The 17,281-nt window shown below is 33.2% G+C and overlaps 2 protein-coding genes across 2 annotated transcripts; both read right to left on the minus strand.

The window, feature by feature from the left end:
* Positions 1 to 8,274: 8,274 nt before the first annotated feature.
* LOC123899150 (olee1-like protein) lies at positions 8,275 to 9,519 on the minus strand. Its single transcript, XM_045950213.1, has 2 exons — positions 9,321 to 9,519; positions 8,275 to 8,912 (listed from the first exon to the last, which is right to left on the minus strand). Exons 1-2 carry the CDS (start codon positions 9,475 to 9,477, stop codon positions 8,560 to 8,562), a joined length of 510 nt encoding a protein of 169 aa, XP_045806169.1. The 5' UTR covers positions 9,478 to 9,519; the 3' UTR covers positions 8,275 to 8,559.
* A 3,432-nt stretch (positions 9,520 to 12,951) lies between these two features.
* LOC123899030 (14-3-3-like protein B) lies at positions 12,952 to 16,450 on the minus strand. Its single transcript, XM_045950084.1, has 7 exons — positions 16,143 to 16,450; positions 15,755 to 16,058; positions 15,561 to 15,648; positions 14,736 to 14,845; positions 14,477 to 14,625; positions 13,353 to 13,405; positions 12,952 to 13,281 (listed from the first exon to the last, which is right to left on the minus strand). Exons 1-7 carry the CDS (start codon positions 16,207 to 16,209, stop codon positions 13,279 to 13,281), a joined length of 774 nt encoding a protein of 257 aa, XP_045806040.1. The 5' UTR covers positions 16,210 to 16,450; the 3' UTR covers positions 12,952 to 13,278.
* Positions 16,451 to 17,281: the final 831 nt, after the last annotated feature.

Below are 17,281 nucleotides of genomic sequence, written 5' to 3' on the forward strand. Positions count from 1 at the left end.
TAAATGAGAGGAATAATATCCTTTGAGAGGGTCTTCAAATTAATCGAGGAAAACTCCTCCTCCAAAGGTAAATACATAAAATATCATTACAAGAAAAAAGATTTTCGGCAGCGACTATTTTGCAGTGATATTCAAATTATTGACAAAAACAAACATATAGCAGTGGACTGGGCGACGATCCAAGAAATATTTTGTATAGGCCCAATAACAAACGGTCCATCACATCTAAGTCCAAAGAATTCAAATAGAGAAAAAGCGGGAAGAAACTGTTCTCTGTTTACAACCAAGCAAGGAAGCACTACTTTGTCCTCCCATGATCATACTCACTATCAGGAAAATATCACCCCACTACTCCATGATCACGCATGAGGCACGAAATAACCGCCCACTTTCCCATGATCCAACAAGGAGTGGGGTGGTGGAATGGAGAAGGTGGCCCACTACAATGTGAAGAGGAAATGCCTATAAATACTAGCTCTGAATGATTGTAAAGAAAATGAGATATATATATTTTTCTTTCTGATCATACTGGAAAACCATGTATTTTTCTACACAAAGAACTATGTACAACATCATTCTTCAATAATATAACCCCCCTTGAATGTTCATCGGAACATTTTGGCGCCCACCGTGGGGCCGCGATAAAGATGATTTCTCGGCCACACATCTGATAAACACGACAGTTTCCAGGGGAGGAGCAATCAGCGGCAACGAAACACTACATCAAACTGCAAACGCAGTTGTAGTTTCTCACGCCCCTGATAACACTGACGATCGCTACTCTCCAATGATTCTCCCATTGTATCTCCGATCCGAACTCGGATGAAATCAATACTTGGTTTATGCCGGTTTGACGTCGCAACCATCACACCATCGTAGAAACTCTGGCACGACAAGTGACAACACGATCGCTCACGATGGATGAACGAAAAAACAGAGTAAGAGCGTGTTTATCGTTACCCACTCAGCCAGTTAGTGCAATCTCGGTAGCAAGCATATAATCATCTTCAACCCGACGGAACGGTGACAACTACCTCATGTTCCTCTGTTCGCCGCCTTCCCCAAATTCGGAGTTTCAAAGATTCCATTCACCACCTAAGCCTTCGGGCAGAGCTGCGACACCGTTGTTGACAATCACGTTAAGAGCACAAGGTACAGCGAGGACGACGAAAATAGCAGCACAAACAACCACAAATTTCGTTTCCAATAAGCAGAATAGAGGAAAGTAAAAACTCAACCTACTCTATTTCAACTTATAGTATTAACCATACCAATCAAATTAATTGAGTTTATCAAATTGTCAAGTAATATATTTATGTGTTTGTTTGATACTTGAGTTTTAAATTATTGCCACAGTTGATTAATATATGCTGGATAATTGAGTCTTCTTACTCTTTCATATTTCTTTCACAGTTTTCTAATTGTTTTCATAAGCCATTTATGTAAGTTATGATTTCAGACTTTAGGTCCAAATCACATAAGCCAATCCATGTTCAATATGATCAAAATTGTTATGACTTATGTTTCATATACTAGTCTTAACCTGTTTAGAATATGAATTTATTATCTGAAAGTTGATGTAGAATTACATATTTTTACAGTAAACAATTTAGACTTTTTCAAATAACCATTCAAGGAGAACTTTGAAACTGAAAAGGTACTGTATTATAGTTACTTTGACTCAATATATATGCTTGATTACTGATTTTTGTCTTTGAAAAATAGCAAAGATTTAATTTATGCTACAACTAAATTTTTGGTTCCTAACTATATTAGTACTCTTCTTTTGATGATTTAGTAGCAGATCTTGAGATTATTGATGAATCTTCATCATTACATGTTATCTGAGCATATTTAAGGCAATTTGTAGGTAATAATGTAAGGAAGTTGATCATAATGAGTGAAAACTGAGCCGAATCGAAGGTTGAGTGCTGCGCAAGAAAAACAGGAAAAATTTGAATTCAAGCTGCGTCATGGCGCAGAAGTGTTGCGCATGACTCAATTGAGCAAGAATTGAGAGCTCAAGGCCTCTGCAAGCTGCGCCATGGCGCCACAGGACTGCGCAGGGCGCAAATGGAAGGCAATTTGGAAGGATCTTCTCTGAGACCTGCGCCATGGCGCCAAGGAAGTTGCGCATGGCGCAATTAAGGATGACATTGTTGGAGTTCCTCTCTGGGTTCTGCGCCATGGCGCAGAAGAGTTGCGCATGGCGCAATCAAGGCTTGAATTGGAAGATTTGATCTCTGTAAGCTGCGCCATGGCGCAGAGGAGCTGCGCATGGCGCAAGATGAACTTATAGGAATTGGTTCTTGATCTGGAAGCTGCGCCATGGCGCAAGAGGCCTGCGCCACTGTGCAGTTGTAACTGCCTCTTTGTGCCAGGGCGCGAGGGCCTGCGCATGGCGCAGGTTCGTAAAATTATAAAAGAAAACAGAGCTTCCAGTGCAGGGGTTTGAATTTTTGGGATCTCAGACTCATATTTTAGCTTAATCTCGTAACTCTCTTGATTTTCTTAGCTGAAGAACAAGGAGATGATGCAAGAATCAAGCAAGATGTTGATGATGTGCAAGAGAAGCATGGCACATTAAGCATCAAGATTGAGAGTTCTAAGTGAAGAGTTATGGAGCAAGCACTCAAGTGATTTTTAAGCAATTGTAATCATGTAATTCACTCTATCAAATTCCTTTGTATGTAATGCTTTATGTTTTTTAGCTAATTGCATAATTGATCTGAATAATTGAATTGCTATGAGAATAGAATTTGGTTATGGAACTAGGAAGTTTGAGTAATTGATTCTGTTTAGGAGACTAAGCATTCATTGATTATGATATTTGAATCTAGTATTGAAAAACCTCAATGAATCACAAATCACTTAAGAGATTAAGGATTTATGATTGATTGAGAGAATTGGATTGCAAGAGATTGAATCCAATTAATGACGATTCAATCTTGAGTGAGTTTAATCGATTCAATTGTGTATAATGTCACGTGTTGCTTGCGAAATAATTTGATCCGACGAACTCTCGATCGTTTGAAAAACTTCTGAAACAAAGAACTGAAATAACTTTCTTAAATTCCCCAACTATATGTTCAAAAATACCGTTTTAAATACTTTTACCGTGATACGAATTTAGCACAATCCTCGTGGACACGATATCTTAATTACTACTTGCTCACATTTGTATACTTAAATTTTCCTTTATGATGACCACAAGAGCGCAACTGTTTCATTGTAAAGATATTATCACGTCCTTATGTTTCAAGCCTTCATGGAATTTGCACAATAAATTGCACTCTTTTTTGTTGCACATATTCAGTAACAGAAAAGTTAAGAAGGCGATCATGTTGTCCGAACGACAGATGATTCAATCCATTAGCAATGGCGATTGGTAATCTAGGAAAACAAAGAAGTTCTTGCATAATCCTTTTGTTGTTCACCTAACCTATTGCGTATAAAGCTCAATTGGTAATCTTATTGACATATAAACTATTAGCATGCTACCATCTTCAATGCCATAATTTTATGGTTTTGAATATTGGCGATGACTCAACGTTCTTTGAGAATACCGAGACCCTCCACACAATCCAGGCCACAGGAGGAAAAATGAATGAAGAATAACCAATCCAATAGTTGATAAGCTTAGACATTCCAACTGATACAATCGATCCAGGCAATGTTATCGGTAACAACAATTGTTTTAAACTCAAAAACAACAATTTTAAGACGTTTTCAAAACTATCATGGCCACTGAAGATGCTATCTGTAACAATACTGTTGGTGCGATAGAAAAACCTTTTAAGTTTGAAGGCTTGCACTTCAAACGTTGGCAACAAAAGATGTATTTCTTCCTGACTCTGAAAAAGGTTGTGAATGTTCTCAAGGAGCGAGTCTATGCTTCTCTTGGAGTTTTACAGCTGAAAGACAACTTGCAACAGCTCATTAAGCACAAAGGTATTATCCACACCAGTACAGAGAATGAACTCCAGAATTTTGGAGAATAGTCTCCCAGATTTTTGCACTTATGTGACAATCTTATCCAAATGCATTCCAATCTGATTTCCACACATGGGGAATATATTTGCAACGGATATATGCTCAGAAAAAACTCATTGATAATTGGCAAAAGAATATTTTTTTTTCCATCAAATACATTGTCACAGTCACAGACCATTGAAAGAATGATCTCCAGAAACATCTAAAGGACAGATTCACATGGATTGTTTTGTTTCTCTCACAACAGCTATGTCTATACTCTCAACGATTATAATTGATGTTCAAACTACAGAGGGACATCTCCATCTATAAATAGCATGGTTGGTTGCATAAGAAGAGTAAGAGTTCAAGCTACAAATCATCAATCACTTGTAAAATCAACAAATCATAAAACTCTTCTTTAACCATTTTGATAACTTCGTTATTACATGCTAAAAGTGACTTAATTCAAGGAAGATTTAGAGGACCTTTTGATGATTTTTAAGCTTAGAATAAGTGGAATTCATGGTTTTGGATAGTTGGTTTGTGCTGGAAGAAATAAGGAAAAACTGTCAAAAAGTGTTGCTGAAGGCCTGAAAATTGTCAAAGGCCTAAAAATTGTTGCTGAAAGTGTTGCGCCTAGCGCCCCATATGATGCGCCTAGCGCAATTAAGCTGTATTTTTCACCTTTTTCTTGCTGTAAGCTGCGCCTAGCGCAGCAGTTCCTGCGCCTAGCGCAGGCGCGACCCTTTTGACCCATTTTTGCACTATTTGAAGAGAAAACACCCATTGGAAAGAGGTTATGCATTTTGGAAGCAAAATTGGTCATTGGAGCTTATTGGAAGTAGATTTTAGCAAGGAATTAAGGGTGGAAACACCTCAAAACATCTTGTGATGATTCAATCTTCTTTTCTTCTTCATGTATTTCTTTAGATTGGATTTTTAGGGGATTTAAATTGTATTTTGTTTGAACCATGTGAGCTTAATTCTTGATGAATGGATTATGATTTAGCTTTAATCAATCATCTCTCTATGTTTTATGGTTCATATAATTTGACGAAATTGTGTGATGAATTTAATATTGGGTAAATAGTGTTATACCCCCCTGCAAAATAGGTGAGTTTTGCGTTACCCCCCTGCAAATTTTTTTTTTGAGATTACCCCCCTGCAATGTCAAGATTCCTTGCGTTACCCCCCTGGCTCAACAAGTGGACATATGACATGGACGAATCTTGACGTGGCATGACACGTGGAAATTAATTTATTTTTTATTTTTAATTGCCAACTCAGTAATTATTTATTTTTTAATTAAAAAAAATGAAAAAAAAACTTTTTTTTTTAAAGAATTTTTTTTTAATTTTCCGTAAAAAAAAAGTAGTTTTTTTTTTTATTTTTCCGTCAAAAAAAAAAAACCCAACTTTCTATCTTCTTTCTTTCTATTTTCCGTAAAAAAAAATGTTGTTTTTTTTTATTATTATTAGTTATTATTATTATTATTATTGTATTTGCTATTATATATATATATATATATATATATAAAATGTATTATATTTTTTTTTATATAATAACAACTTTTAGTAAAAAAAAAAAAAATAACAAAACTTTCTTTTAAGTTATTTTTTTTTCATTTTTTTAAGTAAAAAATAAATAATTACTGAGTTGGCATTTATTATATAAAAAAATATACTACATTATATATATATATATATATATATATATATAATAGCAAATACAATAATAATAATAATAACTAATAATAAAAAAAAACAACATTTTTTTTACGGAAAATAGAAAGAAAGAAGATAGAAAGTTGGGTTTCATTTTTTTTTTACGGAAAAATTAAAAAAAAAAAACTACTTTTTTTTTTACGGAAAATAAAAAAAAAAGTTTTTTTTTCATTTTTTTTAATTAAAAAATAAATAATTACTGAGTTGGCAATTAAAAATAAATAAAAAATAAATTAATTTCCACGTGTCATGCCACGTCAAGATTCGTCCATGTCATATGTCCACTTGTTGAGTCAGGGGGGTAACGCAAGGAATCTTGACATTGCAGGGGGGTAATCTCAAAAAAAAAAATTGCAGGGGGTAACACAAAACTCACCTATTTTGCAGGGGGGTATAACACTATTTACCCTTTAATATTTGATTTGATCGTGAGAGTGAGGATTAACTATGGACTTGAGAGTAATTGAACAATTGATTTTCACTTTAGAGATTTAGGATAATTGATTGTGGTTAATGAATCAAAGGTTTGTGCAAACCTCACTTGAACATGAATTCTCCCAAGAGATTGGAGAATTGTGATTAAGTGAGAGGATTGTTTCCCAAGAGATTGGGGATAATCATTTTATTGATTCTATTTTAAAGCTAATTGAATAATTCATGAGTTTCGAATATGATTCACCAAAGAAAATATCATGCAATGAACTGAAGAAATCCAATCACCTTCCAAGTGTTCGACAAAAGTCCTTTTTCTTGTTTTTGCTATTTCTATGTTTGAAAACCTTGATTTCTTCCCCCAAATGTGTTTGTATGTTTGTGTTTACATTATGAAATTATGGCACACTAGTATCACGATGTTGAACGCGATGCTCCAACACTGTAAGGCGATATATATGATGTTTGATCCGATTATCCAACACCACGTCAACACAGTACTAGATGAACAATAAGGAAACGTAACACAATAAACGAAATAACACAGTTATTTGTTAACCCAGTTCAGCATAACAGCCTACTCTGGGGGATACCAATCCAGGAGTGATCCACTATGATAGTATTAGTTCAAAGTCCTCAGTAAACGCCTAGTTTATGACTTCTCACCTAATCACCACCCGTGCTATATTCTACCTAAGACACACCTAGGTATGAGAACCTCCGCTCAACTCCTCTCAATCACAGCCACTGTGATCGTACACGTTACAGTTTATAATGAAGACACACTTCTTAAAACATTCACCAATTCCATACTTCAAAGCTTAGGAATGGTTCACACACACTATCTCCTTGCTTAGAAGCTCTAGAGATATTACAACACAGTAACACACAGTCCTTAATCTCGCATCAAGGTAATACAAGAAAAGGAACACAATTAACAATACTAAAACCCTAAACACACGCTTTGTAAAACTCAATTCCGGCTTCAGTGATTTGCACAAGGGTTTAGTGCTTCCTTTATATAACCTGAGCTAGCACGACCATGTTTTAAATTTGGGCTTCAGATCACAGCTGGTTCAAAATTTCCAGCAAGGAATATTCTTGAATCAAATGTTTTGTTTTCTAAAATAGTTGATTTGTTTAGAAACAAAACTAGGTCATGGTCGCCTTCTAGAACATCAGGAAAGGCACTACTTGGCGGACAAGTAAAAAGGCGTAGATTAATTCTTCAATCAAATCTTTCAAAGATCTCACACAAAAATATATCATTCGCGAAAACAGAGCGCACTGGATGTGGTATCCAATGCTGAAGCACTGGATGTCATATCCAATGCTGAAGCATTCTATCCAACATCTTGCTTGTACTGGATGTTACAACATTCGGTTCAACATCTAATTTGAATAATTCTTTTAACAAAATGAGGCCAACATAAAACTCCAACACATTGGTTCAATTGTTTTGATTAAAGTTAATGACAATTCTCGTGGGATCGATATTTGTACTACTTGACGATTATTTTGTGCACTTGCGAAATTATCTATCACATTTACACTCAAAGATCTTCATTCTCATCTATGCTTCTGGTATATTGAGTGTTTTTATTTGCTTCTCAAACTAACCTTTGAGTTTCTACAAAGCAAATATCTCAAGAGACCACTTTGCTACACAACTCACTTTTAAGTGATTGTATCTTTGTCTCTTCTTTTTCACTCATACTCCATGCTCTCTAGAAATCTAGGATCTATATTCTTTAGATCCAAAAACCATTGATAATATTTGTAAGGATCTTTCTCAAGTCAGTTTCTATTAAACTGTTTGAGGTTACTTTGTTAAGGTAGATCAGCTTGTGATAGCTGGGTACTTTGTGATCTTAATTTTAGATCATAAAGGGTCTTTGATCTGGGCTTAGATCAAAGGGAAAAATTATAATCTTGGTCTAGATTATAGTGGAAAACTCACAGGCGTGCGGACTGGACTAGCCCAGGATTCGGGAGAACCAATATAAATTTTGTGTGTGAATCTCTCTTACCTTTAACGATTTATTTTTTGTAAACACACATCACACAAACCACTTATTGTACATTCACTTTGAATTCTCACACAGAAGAGAACATTCTCCAAATACAACAGCGAACGTTCTCCGAACACAGCAAAGAACATTCTCTTAATAAGCTGTTTTTTATTTCACTAACATTTATCCAAGTATACATTGAGATCAATTTTGTAGTGCAAGATTAAATTTTTTAAAGGGTCACAATTCAAACCCCCCTTTCTTGTGACCATTTCTTTCACTTCAATTTGTGGCTGCCAAAAACCTTTTTTCTTGTAGTGTATTTCATTATTACATAACAATAAAAATTAATGGGGGAAAAGCAAAAGATTAATTAAGCTACCCAAGCCCTCCTTAATTAATAAGCTATAATTAATTTAATCATCATCGGCCGTAGTACCATCTTCATTGATTCCAAGTTCCTTGAAAATTTCAAGACAACCTGGAAGACGCTCTTTCTTAAGGAAACCAAGAGGGTTAGTGGTACGAATAGGGGACACAATTCCATTGTTGTTTGTGACACTGATTCTAGCTGCTTGTTCTAAGTGAGAATCTGTGTCAACTTCTGAACAATCCTTTCTTGGACTCTTCAAAAGTACAACTTGACAAATCTCATCTTCATGGTCTCCATCAATCTCAACTTTGTATGATCCTCCATGTCCTGTTACTACCTCTTTGCTGAATGTTAGTGTTCCATTTTCTTCTTTGCATTCGACGCGAACGGTTGCACCTAATGGTCACACAAATTTTAATTAAAAAATTATAATAAATATAGTGATGGTGCGATTTTGTTGAATTTGTATTCGTATTCCCCCTCATCACTTAATGTACACATTATTGAGCTTGAGATTTGTGTCTAATCTCAATTAGACGGTTACAAATCTTTTTCCCGTGTAAATGCGTGCAATAAGTGATTGCAGGGAATTCAAGTTTAATTTCCTTGGCATAATTGAAAAATGAAGAGATAAAACCATACAATTGCGTTAATTGTAAAACAAAAAATGAAACCAAGAATTTGTTTATATATACATGCATAAGTAATTAAGTATATAAGGATATGAAAATGCGAAATTGGATCCTCTACGACTGCAATATAGTATTGCAACGGTATAGGATTCAGTTCGAAAAATGTATGTACCTTCCAAGAACTCGGTCAATTTAGTGATGAATTGGGTGCGGCATGTGTCACAGTAAACAACGCCCTCGACAAAGAAGCGGTCACTGTGAGAATAAACCGAACCAAAGAAGGATAAAAAGCAAAGGGTGGAGATAAGGATGATTGTAGACTTTGCCATTGTTCTTGATATTGTTGTTATGAATGTATGATAATTAATGTTTCTTAAAATGACTTGATGCTTACAATGAAGAAAGGATTGCTTTTTATACTAAAAAATATAATGGATTCTGAGGTTCCAATTTGTTCCCTTATTTGTGGATGATCGAAATTTTTGTTAATTTGAGGTTCTGTTAAGCTAATTAAGCTATTATGGCCTCAAGTGAGTGGTTCTGTTAATTTGAGGTAAAATGTGAGATCTATAATTAGTCTAAAAAAAAAAATGAAGACCCAGCATGATAGGAAACTAAATGAAGGGTCACCGTTCCTCATTTTAACGAACATAAACGAGACAAAAATAATTAATTTGGCTAAGAACTTTTAATTAAGTCACACATGTGGCATAAAAATAAAACATTCCTAATACATAATTTCTTGGTCTGCATTTTGTTGTTGCGGATCAAACTTATCATATTACTCAAATCTCTCATCACTAGATTAAATCTAATGACTTAATTATATCGTATATTCTAAACTAAATTTAGGAATTGGTCATCATGAGTGACGTAAACACGATGGTATGATCATCTATTAAGGTTTATTTACGAGGAATTTTATAATGTTACATCATTGAATTTATTTTGTTAAGTATACTCTTTCTTCATCTTAGTTATTTCTCTCTATCTAAACCGTCATATATCATACTACAGTTGTAGAGTACCAACTCAGTAATCTATGAAATCTATGAAAGGAAGATACTTGTGATTTTACATTTCTACTTTTTCAATCTTTTCTAATTTTGACACATAATTAAATTCATTAAATTAAGGGATATTTAAGTCTTTTCATACTAAATTTTAATAAAATAATATTATTATAATCATTATACTCTATTACACATTATTTTTATATCCATTTATACGAGACCTGTATTTTTACACATATATTAATACGATTATCTATTTTTTTGATAATATCTATAAGACTTATATTTACATAGATCTTTAATGCGAGGACCTATTTGTTTTGGTTTCTATGAGATTTATACTATAGTATATTAGTAAGGTTGACTATTTTTTGATAATTTCTGTGTGACCTATATTTATATTCATATAATATTTGTACAAGTGTCTATCATTTATAATTTCTACGGAGACATATATTTCTACTCATATATTAATACATATGATTTTTGATAAATTCTACGTGGATCTATATTTTTACTCATATAAATACAAGTGTCAATTTTTTATAATTTCTACGCAAACCTATTTTATAACTCCTATATTAATATGCATGCCTACATTTTTATAATTTATACGGGGAGCTATAGTTTACTCATATATTTATGTTGATCTATTAATACGAGGACCTAATTTTTTTTGTTATTTCTACTAGACTTATACTATATATTTTTTATATAATTTATGTGGGACCTATATTTCTCTTCATATATTATTTGTACAAGTGTCTATCATTTATAATTTCTTCGGGACGTATATACACATATTATAATATGTATATCATTTTGCTAAATTATACGCGAATCTATATTTTTACTCATATATCAATATTCGAACTATACAATAGTCTCCCTACAATAAAAAAATTGCGGCACTAACAAGTGTTTTTTTTTCTTTATAATTTTTACGAGGACTTATACTTCTACTCCTAAATTAATACACATGTTTATTTTTTTTATAATTTCTACGGGGACCTCAATATCCTTCCAAGCACTTAAAATCTCTAAGTCATGAGCAACATGAGGATTTAAAACAATATCAGAAGCAGTGATGTTGGAAGAATGTAACTCGAGTTTGTCAGTGTGTCACTCCAGGAAACCAACAATCCACAAGTACAGAGTACTCTATGAGTCCACACTTAGTTCAATATTATTCATATATAAACAAGTTGCTACTAATAAATATTACAATTATAACTATTATACAAGGGACAACGATCTTAAACTGACGAATAATTTTATAACGGGACTAATTTCGCTCTATCATAAAATAAATCGCGGCAACGCCACTACCCGTGCGTATGGGTATTATACTAGTTTTTAAGTTAAAATGAGGGCACCACTATATCAAAGTGTTAGTTTTTCAGTTCGGTATAAATCTTCACCAATTTATTTTAAATGATTTGAGCAATATACTATAAAAAAGAAATTGAGTTGTTGAGATGCCATTGAGAAAATTTTCACTAACGAGGATCACTTCTCTCAATCCTTCTTTTTAATAATTTTAAACAACTTTCTTCTAAAAAAAACCAACTTTATTAAAATTTTAAAAACATATTTTGATAATGATGTTTTTTCTTTGTTTGAAAATAAAAGGGTGGGAATAACCAACATAGTGTGACATAAGTGGTAGATACTTGGGTCCCTTAACCATTTGGTCCTAGGATCGATTACAGGCCGGTGTGTATAGAGAAGCGTTTGTTGGGAGAGGTCAACCCCTTAAATGGATTTCAGTTACCTCGAATGGATTAGTCTTTGCAGTTGCGCACGAAGGATACTTTTGATTTAAAAAAAAAAAGGTGAGAGTAAACATAAGGATTTAATTATGCAAGTGTTTTCTGTTCCCTTTATGCCATAGTTTTTTTATTTGCTATGATAGCTCAAATGCATCTTTTAACAACAGCTGCGGTTTTCAAACCAAATTTCTTTCTTTTTAAGACATGTAAGATGAGATGTTTATAATACCTTATGACTCTTAAATCTTTTTGAAATGATATATTATTTCTTATTTTATCAAATGTTTGCATAAATGGTATAAAATATTGTCAAACATGTTGTACAAAAAAAATAGAGAATATTAACATCTAATAAAATTCGATTAAGAATTCTATATCAGATGAAAGACGACTACATATATATTTATAAGTAGATGACAATCTTCATTTTATAGGCCGATTAGATCCAACTCAATTCCTTAGAGATTTGTTATTATTGTCATAAAAATGTGGGTGATTGTTGTAAGTAGACAAAAATGATAAGTCTGATTTCTCAAGAATTTTTATGGCTTGTGTTCTGATACGCCTTTCTTGAAAGACTTTGTTAGAATCCATTATAGTTCTTTTTAAATTTGCAAGTATTTTAATGGTTCAATTTGATTTGGTGCAAAACAACATAAAGTAACCATAGCGAGCATCACTATCAATGATCGCAGCATAATGACATCAACGAGCATTTCTCACCCTCTTAAAGAGGCAACAGACACAGTTACAAGTTCTGAAAACACAAATGTAAATAGTTTTCTAAAAGCTCAGCCAGTTTGATTGCAGTTTTAAAACCCATTTGTTATTTTTAAAAACTTGCTTTCTTTAGCCAAAACTCCATTTGATAGGAAGAAATGTAAGGCAAACATGTTAACTCAACACCAAAGCAGATTCATGGAAGAATTTTGAAAAATTACATGATTTTTTTCACGACTCTTATACTTCCCTTTAAAATCAAAGCGATGAATTAAAATACTATTCTCAACTTCGATAATTTAAAATAAATTGTAAAGCGATGAAATAATCTAACACAACATCATTTTAACCAATGAAATTACAGCCAACCATGGATATATGTTTCCAGTAGCTAAAACAGAACCTAAACCAGCATTTGAGATGCTGCATTACATTGTCAAACAAAGTGAGCCCCGAGATTTATAATTTTCCGAGAGACTGACTTACTATTCTTCAATTAAAACATCCTAACGGTGAACTATAAACTTCCTACAACTAGAAAACATGGAAATAGAAAACCACCGGAACTTGCATAGAGTAGTCTTTCATATTCACACCACAAACCCATAGTAAAGTCTGCATCACTTTACTGCAAAATATAACTTTGTTAAGCTAAAAGTAAAACCAGAAGACAATCTAACAGGTGGGTCAATTACGTACCTCTGCATTATCTCCTGCAGGTGCTCGAGCAGACTCCGCCTTTTGTTCATCAGCTGTAAAAAAATTATAAACTTCAGGATCCGGGAAAATAACAAATAGAAGGAACGTTAAAGCCCCAAATAGTGGACAGTACAACATTATACAGATGAGTTAAAACAACAAAATTGAACACTTCTATATTACTTTTTTATACACTGCTTTCATCTTTCAAACAAAAGATTGTGTCTTTTTTTCATAACAATGCTCAACATGTATTTTGTCTAAATAAGATTTCTTCTGAACAACAAAATCATAATAATAATAATATAGCTTCTTTTTAACAGGAATAATATAGCTAAATGACTGATTATTTCTTTATGACACAGTGGTTACATAAATTGCATGGGTATCAGCCTCAACTACAAACTTGATATACAGAACTAGCTAAATGGAAAATGATAGTTGACCAGAGCAAATCACTTATAAAAGTTCTAAGACAATAAAGTGAGTTTTCACAAAAAATAAAAGAAGTTTATTGGTACTTACTTTACTGATAAGACAGAAAAACTAGAAAAAATTATAAAACAATTCTAATTAAAAGGAAACACTGAAGATCCAATGTCGATTTCATGAAGATATTCCATACGTAATAGTCCCATCAAATTGCAGTTACATAAAGATAAAACCAACTGTTAACTACAAATTCAGTAACTAACTCGATCATGCCACCCCAATGCAATACACAACCATTGACAACATAGTCACTTACAACTTTGTTTAAGTCCTTAGACCTACTAGCAGGTTATTTTGATTGCTTTTCAACAAAACCTGGCAGCCCTGGTTTTTCTTCAGTATAGTGAAGTTATTAAAATATAAATATTTTTTTAAAAAAATTTGGAGATGAATTAAGTTAAGTTTAATGGAACAAAACAAGATCGAGTTCTCTAAGCCTGGCTACTATTTCATCAATTGGATCTTGTTCTGATGATGAACAGATTAGTTGGAATTGCTATCAAGTAAGTAGGAAAAATTATTCTATTAACAACTAACAACACATGGACAAAGAAAAAAATCTGAAATAAGCATGCTATCAACATCCTCCACAGATCAAATTAGCAAAGTTATAGATGAAAACTAATTTCTACCTCCATCCTCAGGAATGTCAGAAGTCCACAATGTGAGGTTGTCCCTCAAAAGCTGCATGATCAGTGTGCTGTCTTTGTAAGATTCCTCATTGAGGGAATCCAACTCAGAGATTGCTACATCAAATGCTTGCTTGGCAAGGTGACAGGCCCTGAAATAGGAGAGAGTAACATGTTAAAGTTGTTTAAGGACTAACTAGCATGAAAACATTAAAAATGAGGTGTGGAACATATTTGAGTAAGAAGGTAATATTAAACATACCTTTCTGGAGAGTTCAAGATTTCATAATAGAAGACAGAGAAGTTCAAAGCCAAACCCAGTCGGACGGGATGTGTGGGAGGTAACTCAGTCTCTGCAGCAGTAGAAGCTTCCTGCAATTATTTTCATACACGTATGATTATTAAGAATCAATACTAACATGAACATGTGTAAAAATACTCTTGAAACTCAGCAAACAACTTGGCCTTCCCTCTGCTACAAGGGAGGCTTTTCAGGTAAATAAGGTCACACCACCAAAACCAATAACAGATCAGTCTTGAGACAAAGAGAAGGTCCACATTACAACATTTCAACCTTTTAGAAGTTTTAGTCAATAATGGATGCCTGACACCTATAACCAACGTTTGAAACAGCCGTCGTATTAAGAAGAATTTCACGATTTCGTCCATTAGGGATGCTGCGTTATGGATTACAATCATCACGGTGTGAATCAATCACATACCACACAAATCTTATTTGTACTATCCATTTCCCTTGTAATTTATGTTCATATTTGTATTAAGAATGTGATCTTTATTCATTTCAATTGAAAAAAGATCCGAATTCTCTGACTATTAGCATTTTAATGGTGTTTCGTTGCGTCCGTATTATTATTATTATTATTTTTTTTTTTTTAACTATAAAAATGGTAATGGCAGCTACCTATACCGTTTTGTCTCAGCCATTTTCGCAGTAACGGACGTTTTTTAAAACCTTGCCTATAATATGATTTGATGGAATATAAAACGATCCAATCCAAACACGATTAAGTATAACAACAAGTCATTCAAGAGAAACTATACACAACGCGCGTCTCAATGTGCATACCTGATATGCTTTCAATGACTGATCAGCGGCCTCCTTCCTGTCATCCCCACTCTTAAACTCAGCCAAATAACGGTAATAGTCGCCTTTCCTGCAAATCTCAATAAAAGATAAAGTAAAACAACCACATTTCGCGAACGAAAACAAAACAGAAAGAATAAAATAAAATCAAATAAAATAAAATCAATATGACTAACATTTTGTAGTAAAACACATTAGATTCACCAGAAGAATGAGGAATGAGATGAGTATCAATAACAGTCATGATATCAGTACAAATATCAGACAACTCAGATTCAACTTTTTTCCTATACTCCTTAATCCGATTCACATTCGCTTCATTTCCTTTCCCTTCTTCTTTTTGTTCAATTGAGGAAAGAATCCTCCAAGAAGCTCTACGTGCTCCAACAACATTCTTATAAGCAACTGACAACAGATTTCTCTCTTCAACAGTCAATTCAACATCAAGCTTAGCAACGTTCTTCATCGCATCAACCATTTCTAAAACGGAATAATTAAAAAAATAAGCAAAAACGGAATAATGAAAAATGAAAAGCGAAAAAGAAAATGCGAGAAGTTTGTTACCTTCGTAGCGTTCGGCTTGTTCAGCGAGTTTGGCGATGTAGACGAAGTTTTGGTTAGAGGAAGCCATGGCGGATCTAGAAGGTTTGTTTGATGAGAGAGGGTAGTGGTGATGATGAAGAGAGTGAGAATGAGGGTTTCGTTTTTTATAGACACGCGTTTGGAAGTGATTAGTTGGGTCCAAAAAAGGAAATATTCAATTCAAAAATGGAATATATCTTTGTCTTCTTTTATATGCTACTTTTTGCGTGATTGATTCGTTGTTTTCAAGTATATCTATAGTATTCCTAAATGGAAAATGCTTTCTTTCCAAGAAAAAATAAATGAGATGATTTGGATTTTGAAAGGAGGTGGTGAATAATCAACATTCTAGGATAAGTTTGTTAGCATTTGTTCACATTTTTTCGATAAATGTTTTTCCATATAGAGATTAATGTTTTTTCATACGTATTGGTCGGGGATCGAACACAGGATCAAATGGTTAAAAGTCCAAATAACTTCTAACTCTATAAAATGTTGTTTTCAATACAAAATTAATCTTTCTTTTTTTATCATTAACTAATACTCTGGGGACATCCCCTGAGCTTAACTTGGTTGGTAGAGACATCACATTGTATGTGTAGAAGTCGGGGTTCGAACCCCGGACACTCCACTTATTCACCTTTAAGGTGGAATTTCTAGTCACTAGATTACTTAACCAAAAAACTAATACTTATTCGAGGACAATATTTAACATGACTGTTTCTAAATTGAACTTTAAATGAAAAAATTGTTGTTTTACTTTATTTTTGATTTAGATTTAGATTAAAAATGATTTTCTTTTTTAATTGATACTAATTTTTATTTATAGATGGTGCAATTTTTTACACATACACCTTTTTTTTTTATAACTAAAATTTGAATTATAAGAAGTACAAGTATACTCAGCCCTTATAATTCGAAAATCACCATTAGATGATACTAAGACAAGTTAAGGAATTATTGTCAAAAAACAAAAAAAGACAAGTTAAGGAATTATTACATTGATCAACATATGTATAAGAAGTATTAAGAACTAATTAAATTTTGTCAAAAATGAGTCACACATACATCTAATTAAATCATGTCAAATAGAAATATATTTGTTGAGATATTTTAAGAAT

The sequence above is a fragment of the Trifolium pratense genome, linkage group LG7 (genome assembly GCF_020283565.1).
Source record: "Trifolium pratense cultivar HEN17-A07 linkage group LG7, ARS_RC_1.1, whole genome shotgun sequence".
In the NCBI taxonomy this organism is placed as follows: Eukaryota; Viridiplantae; Streptophyta; class Magnoliopsida; order Fabales; family Fabaceae; genus Trifolium; species Trifolium pratense.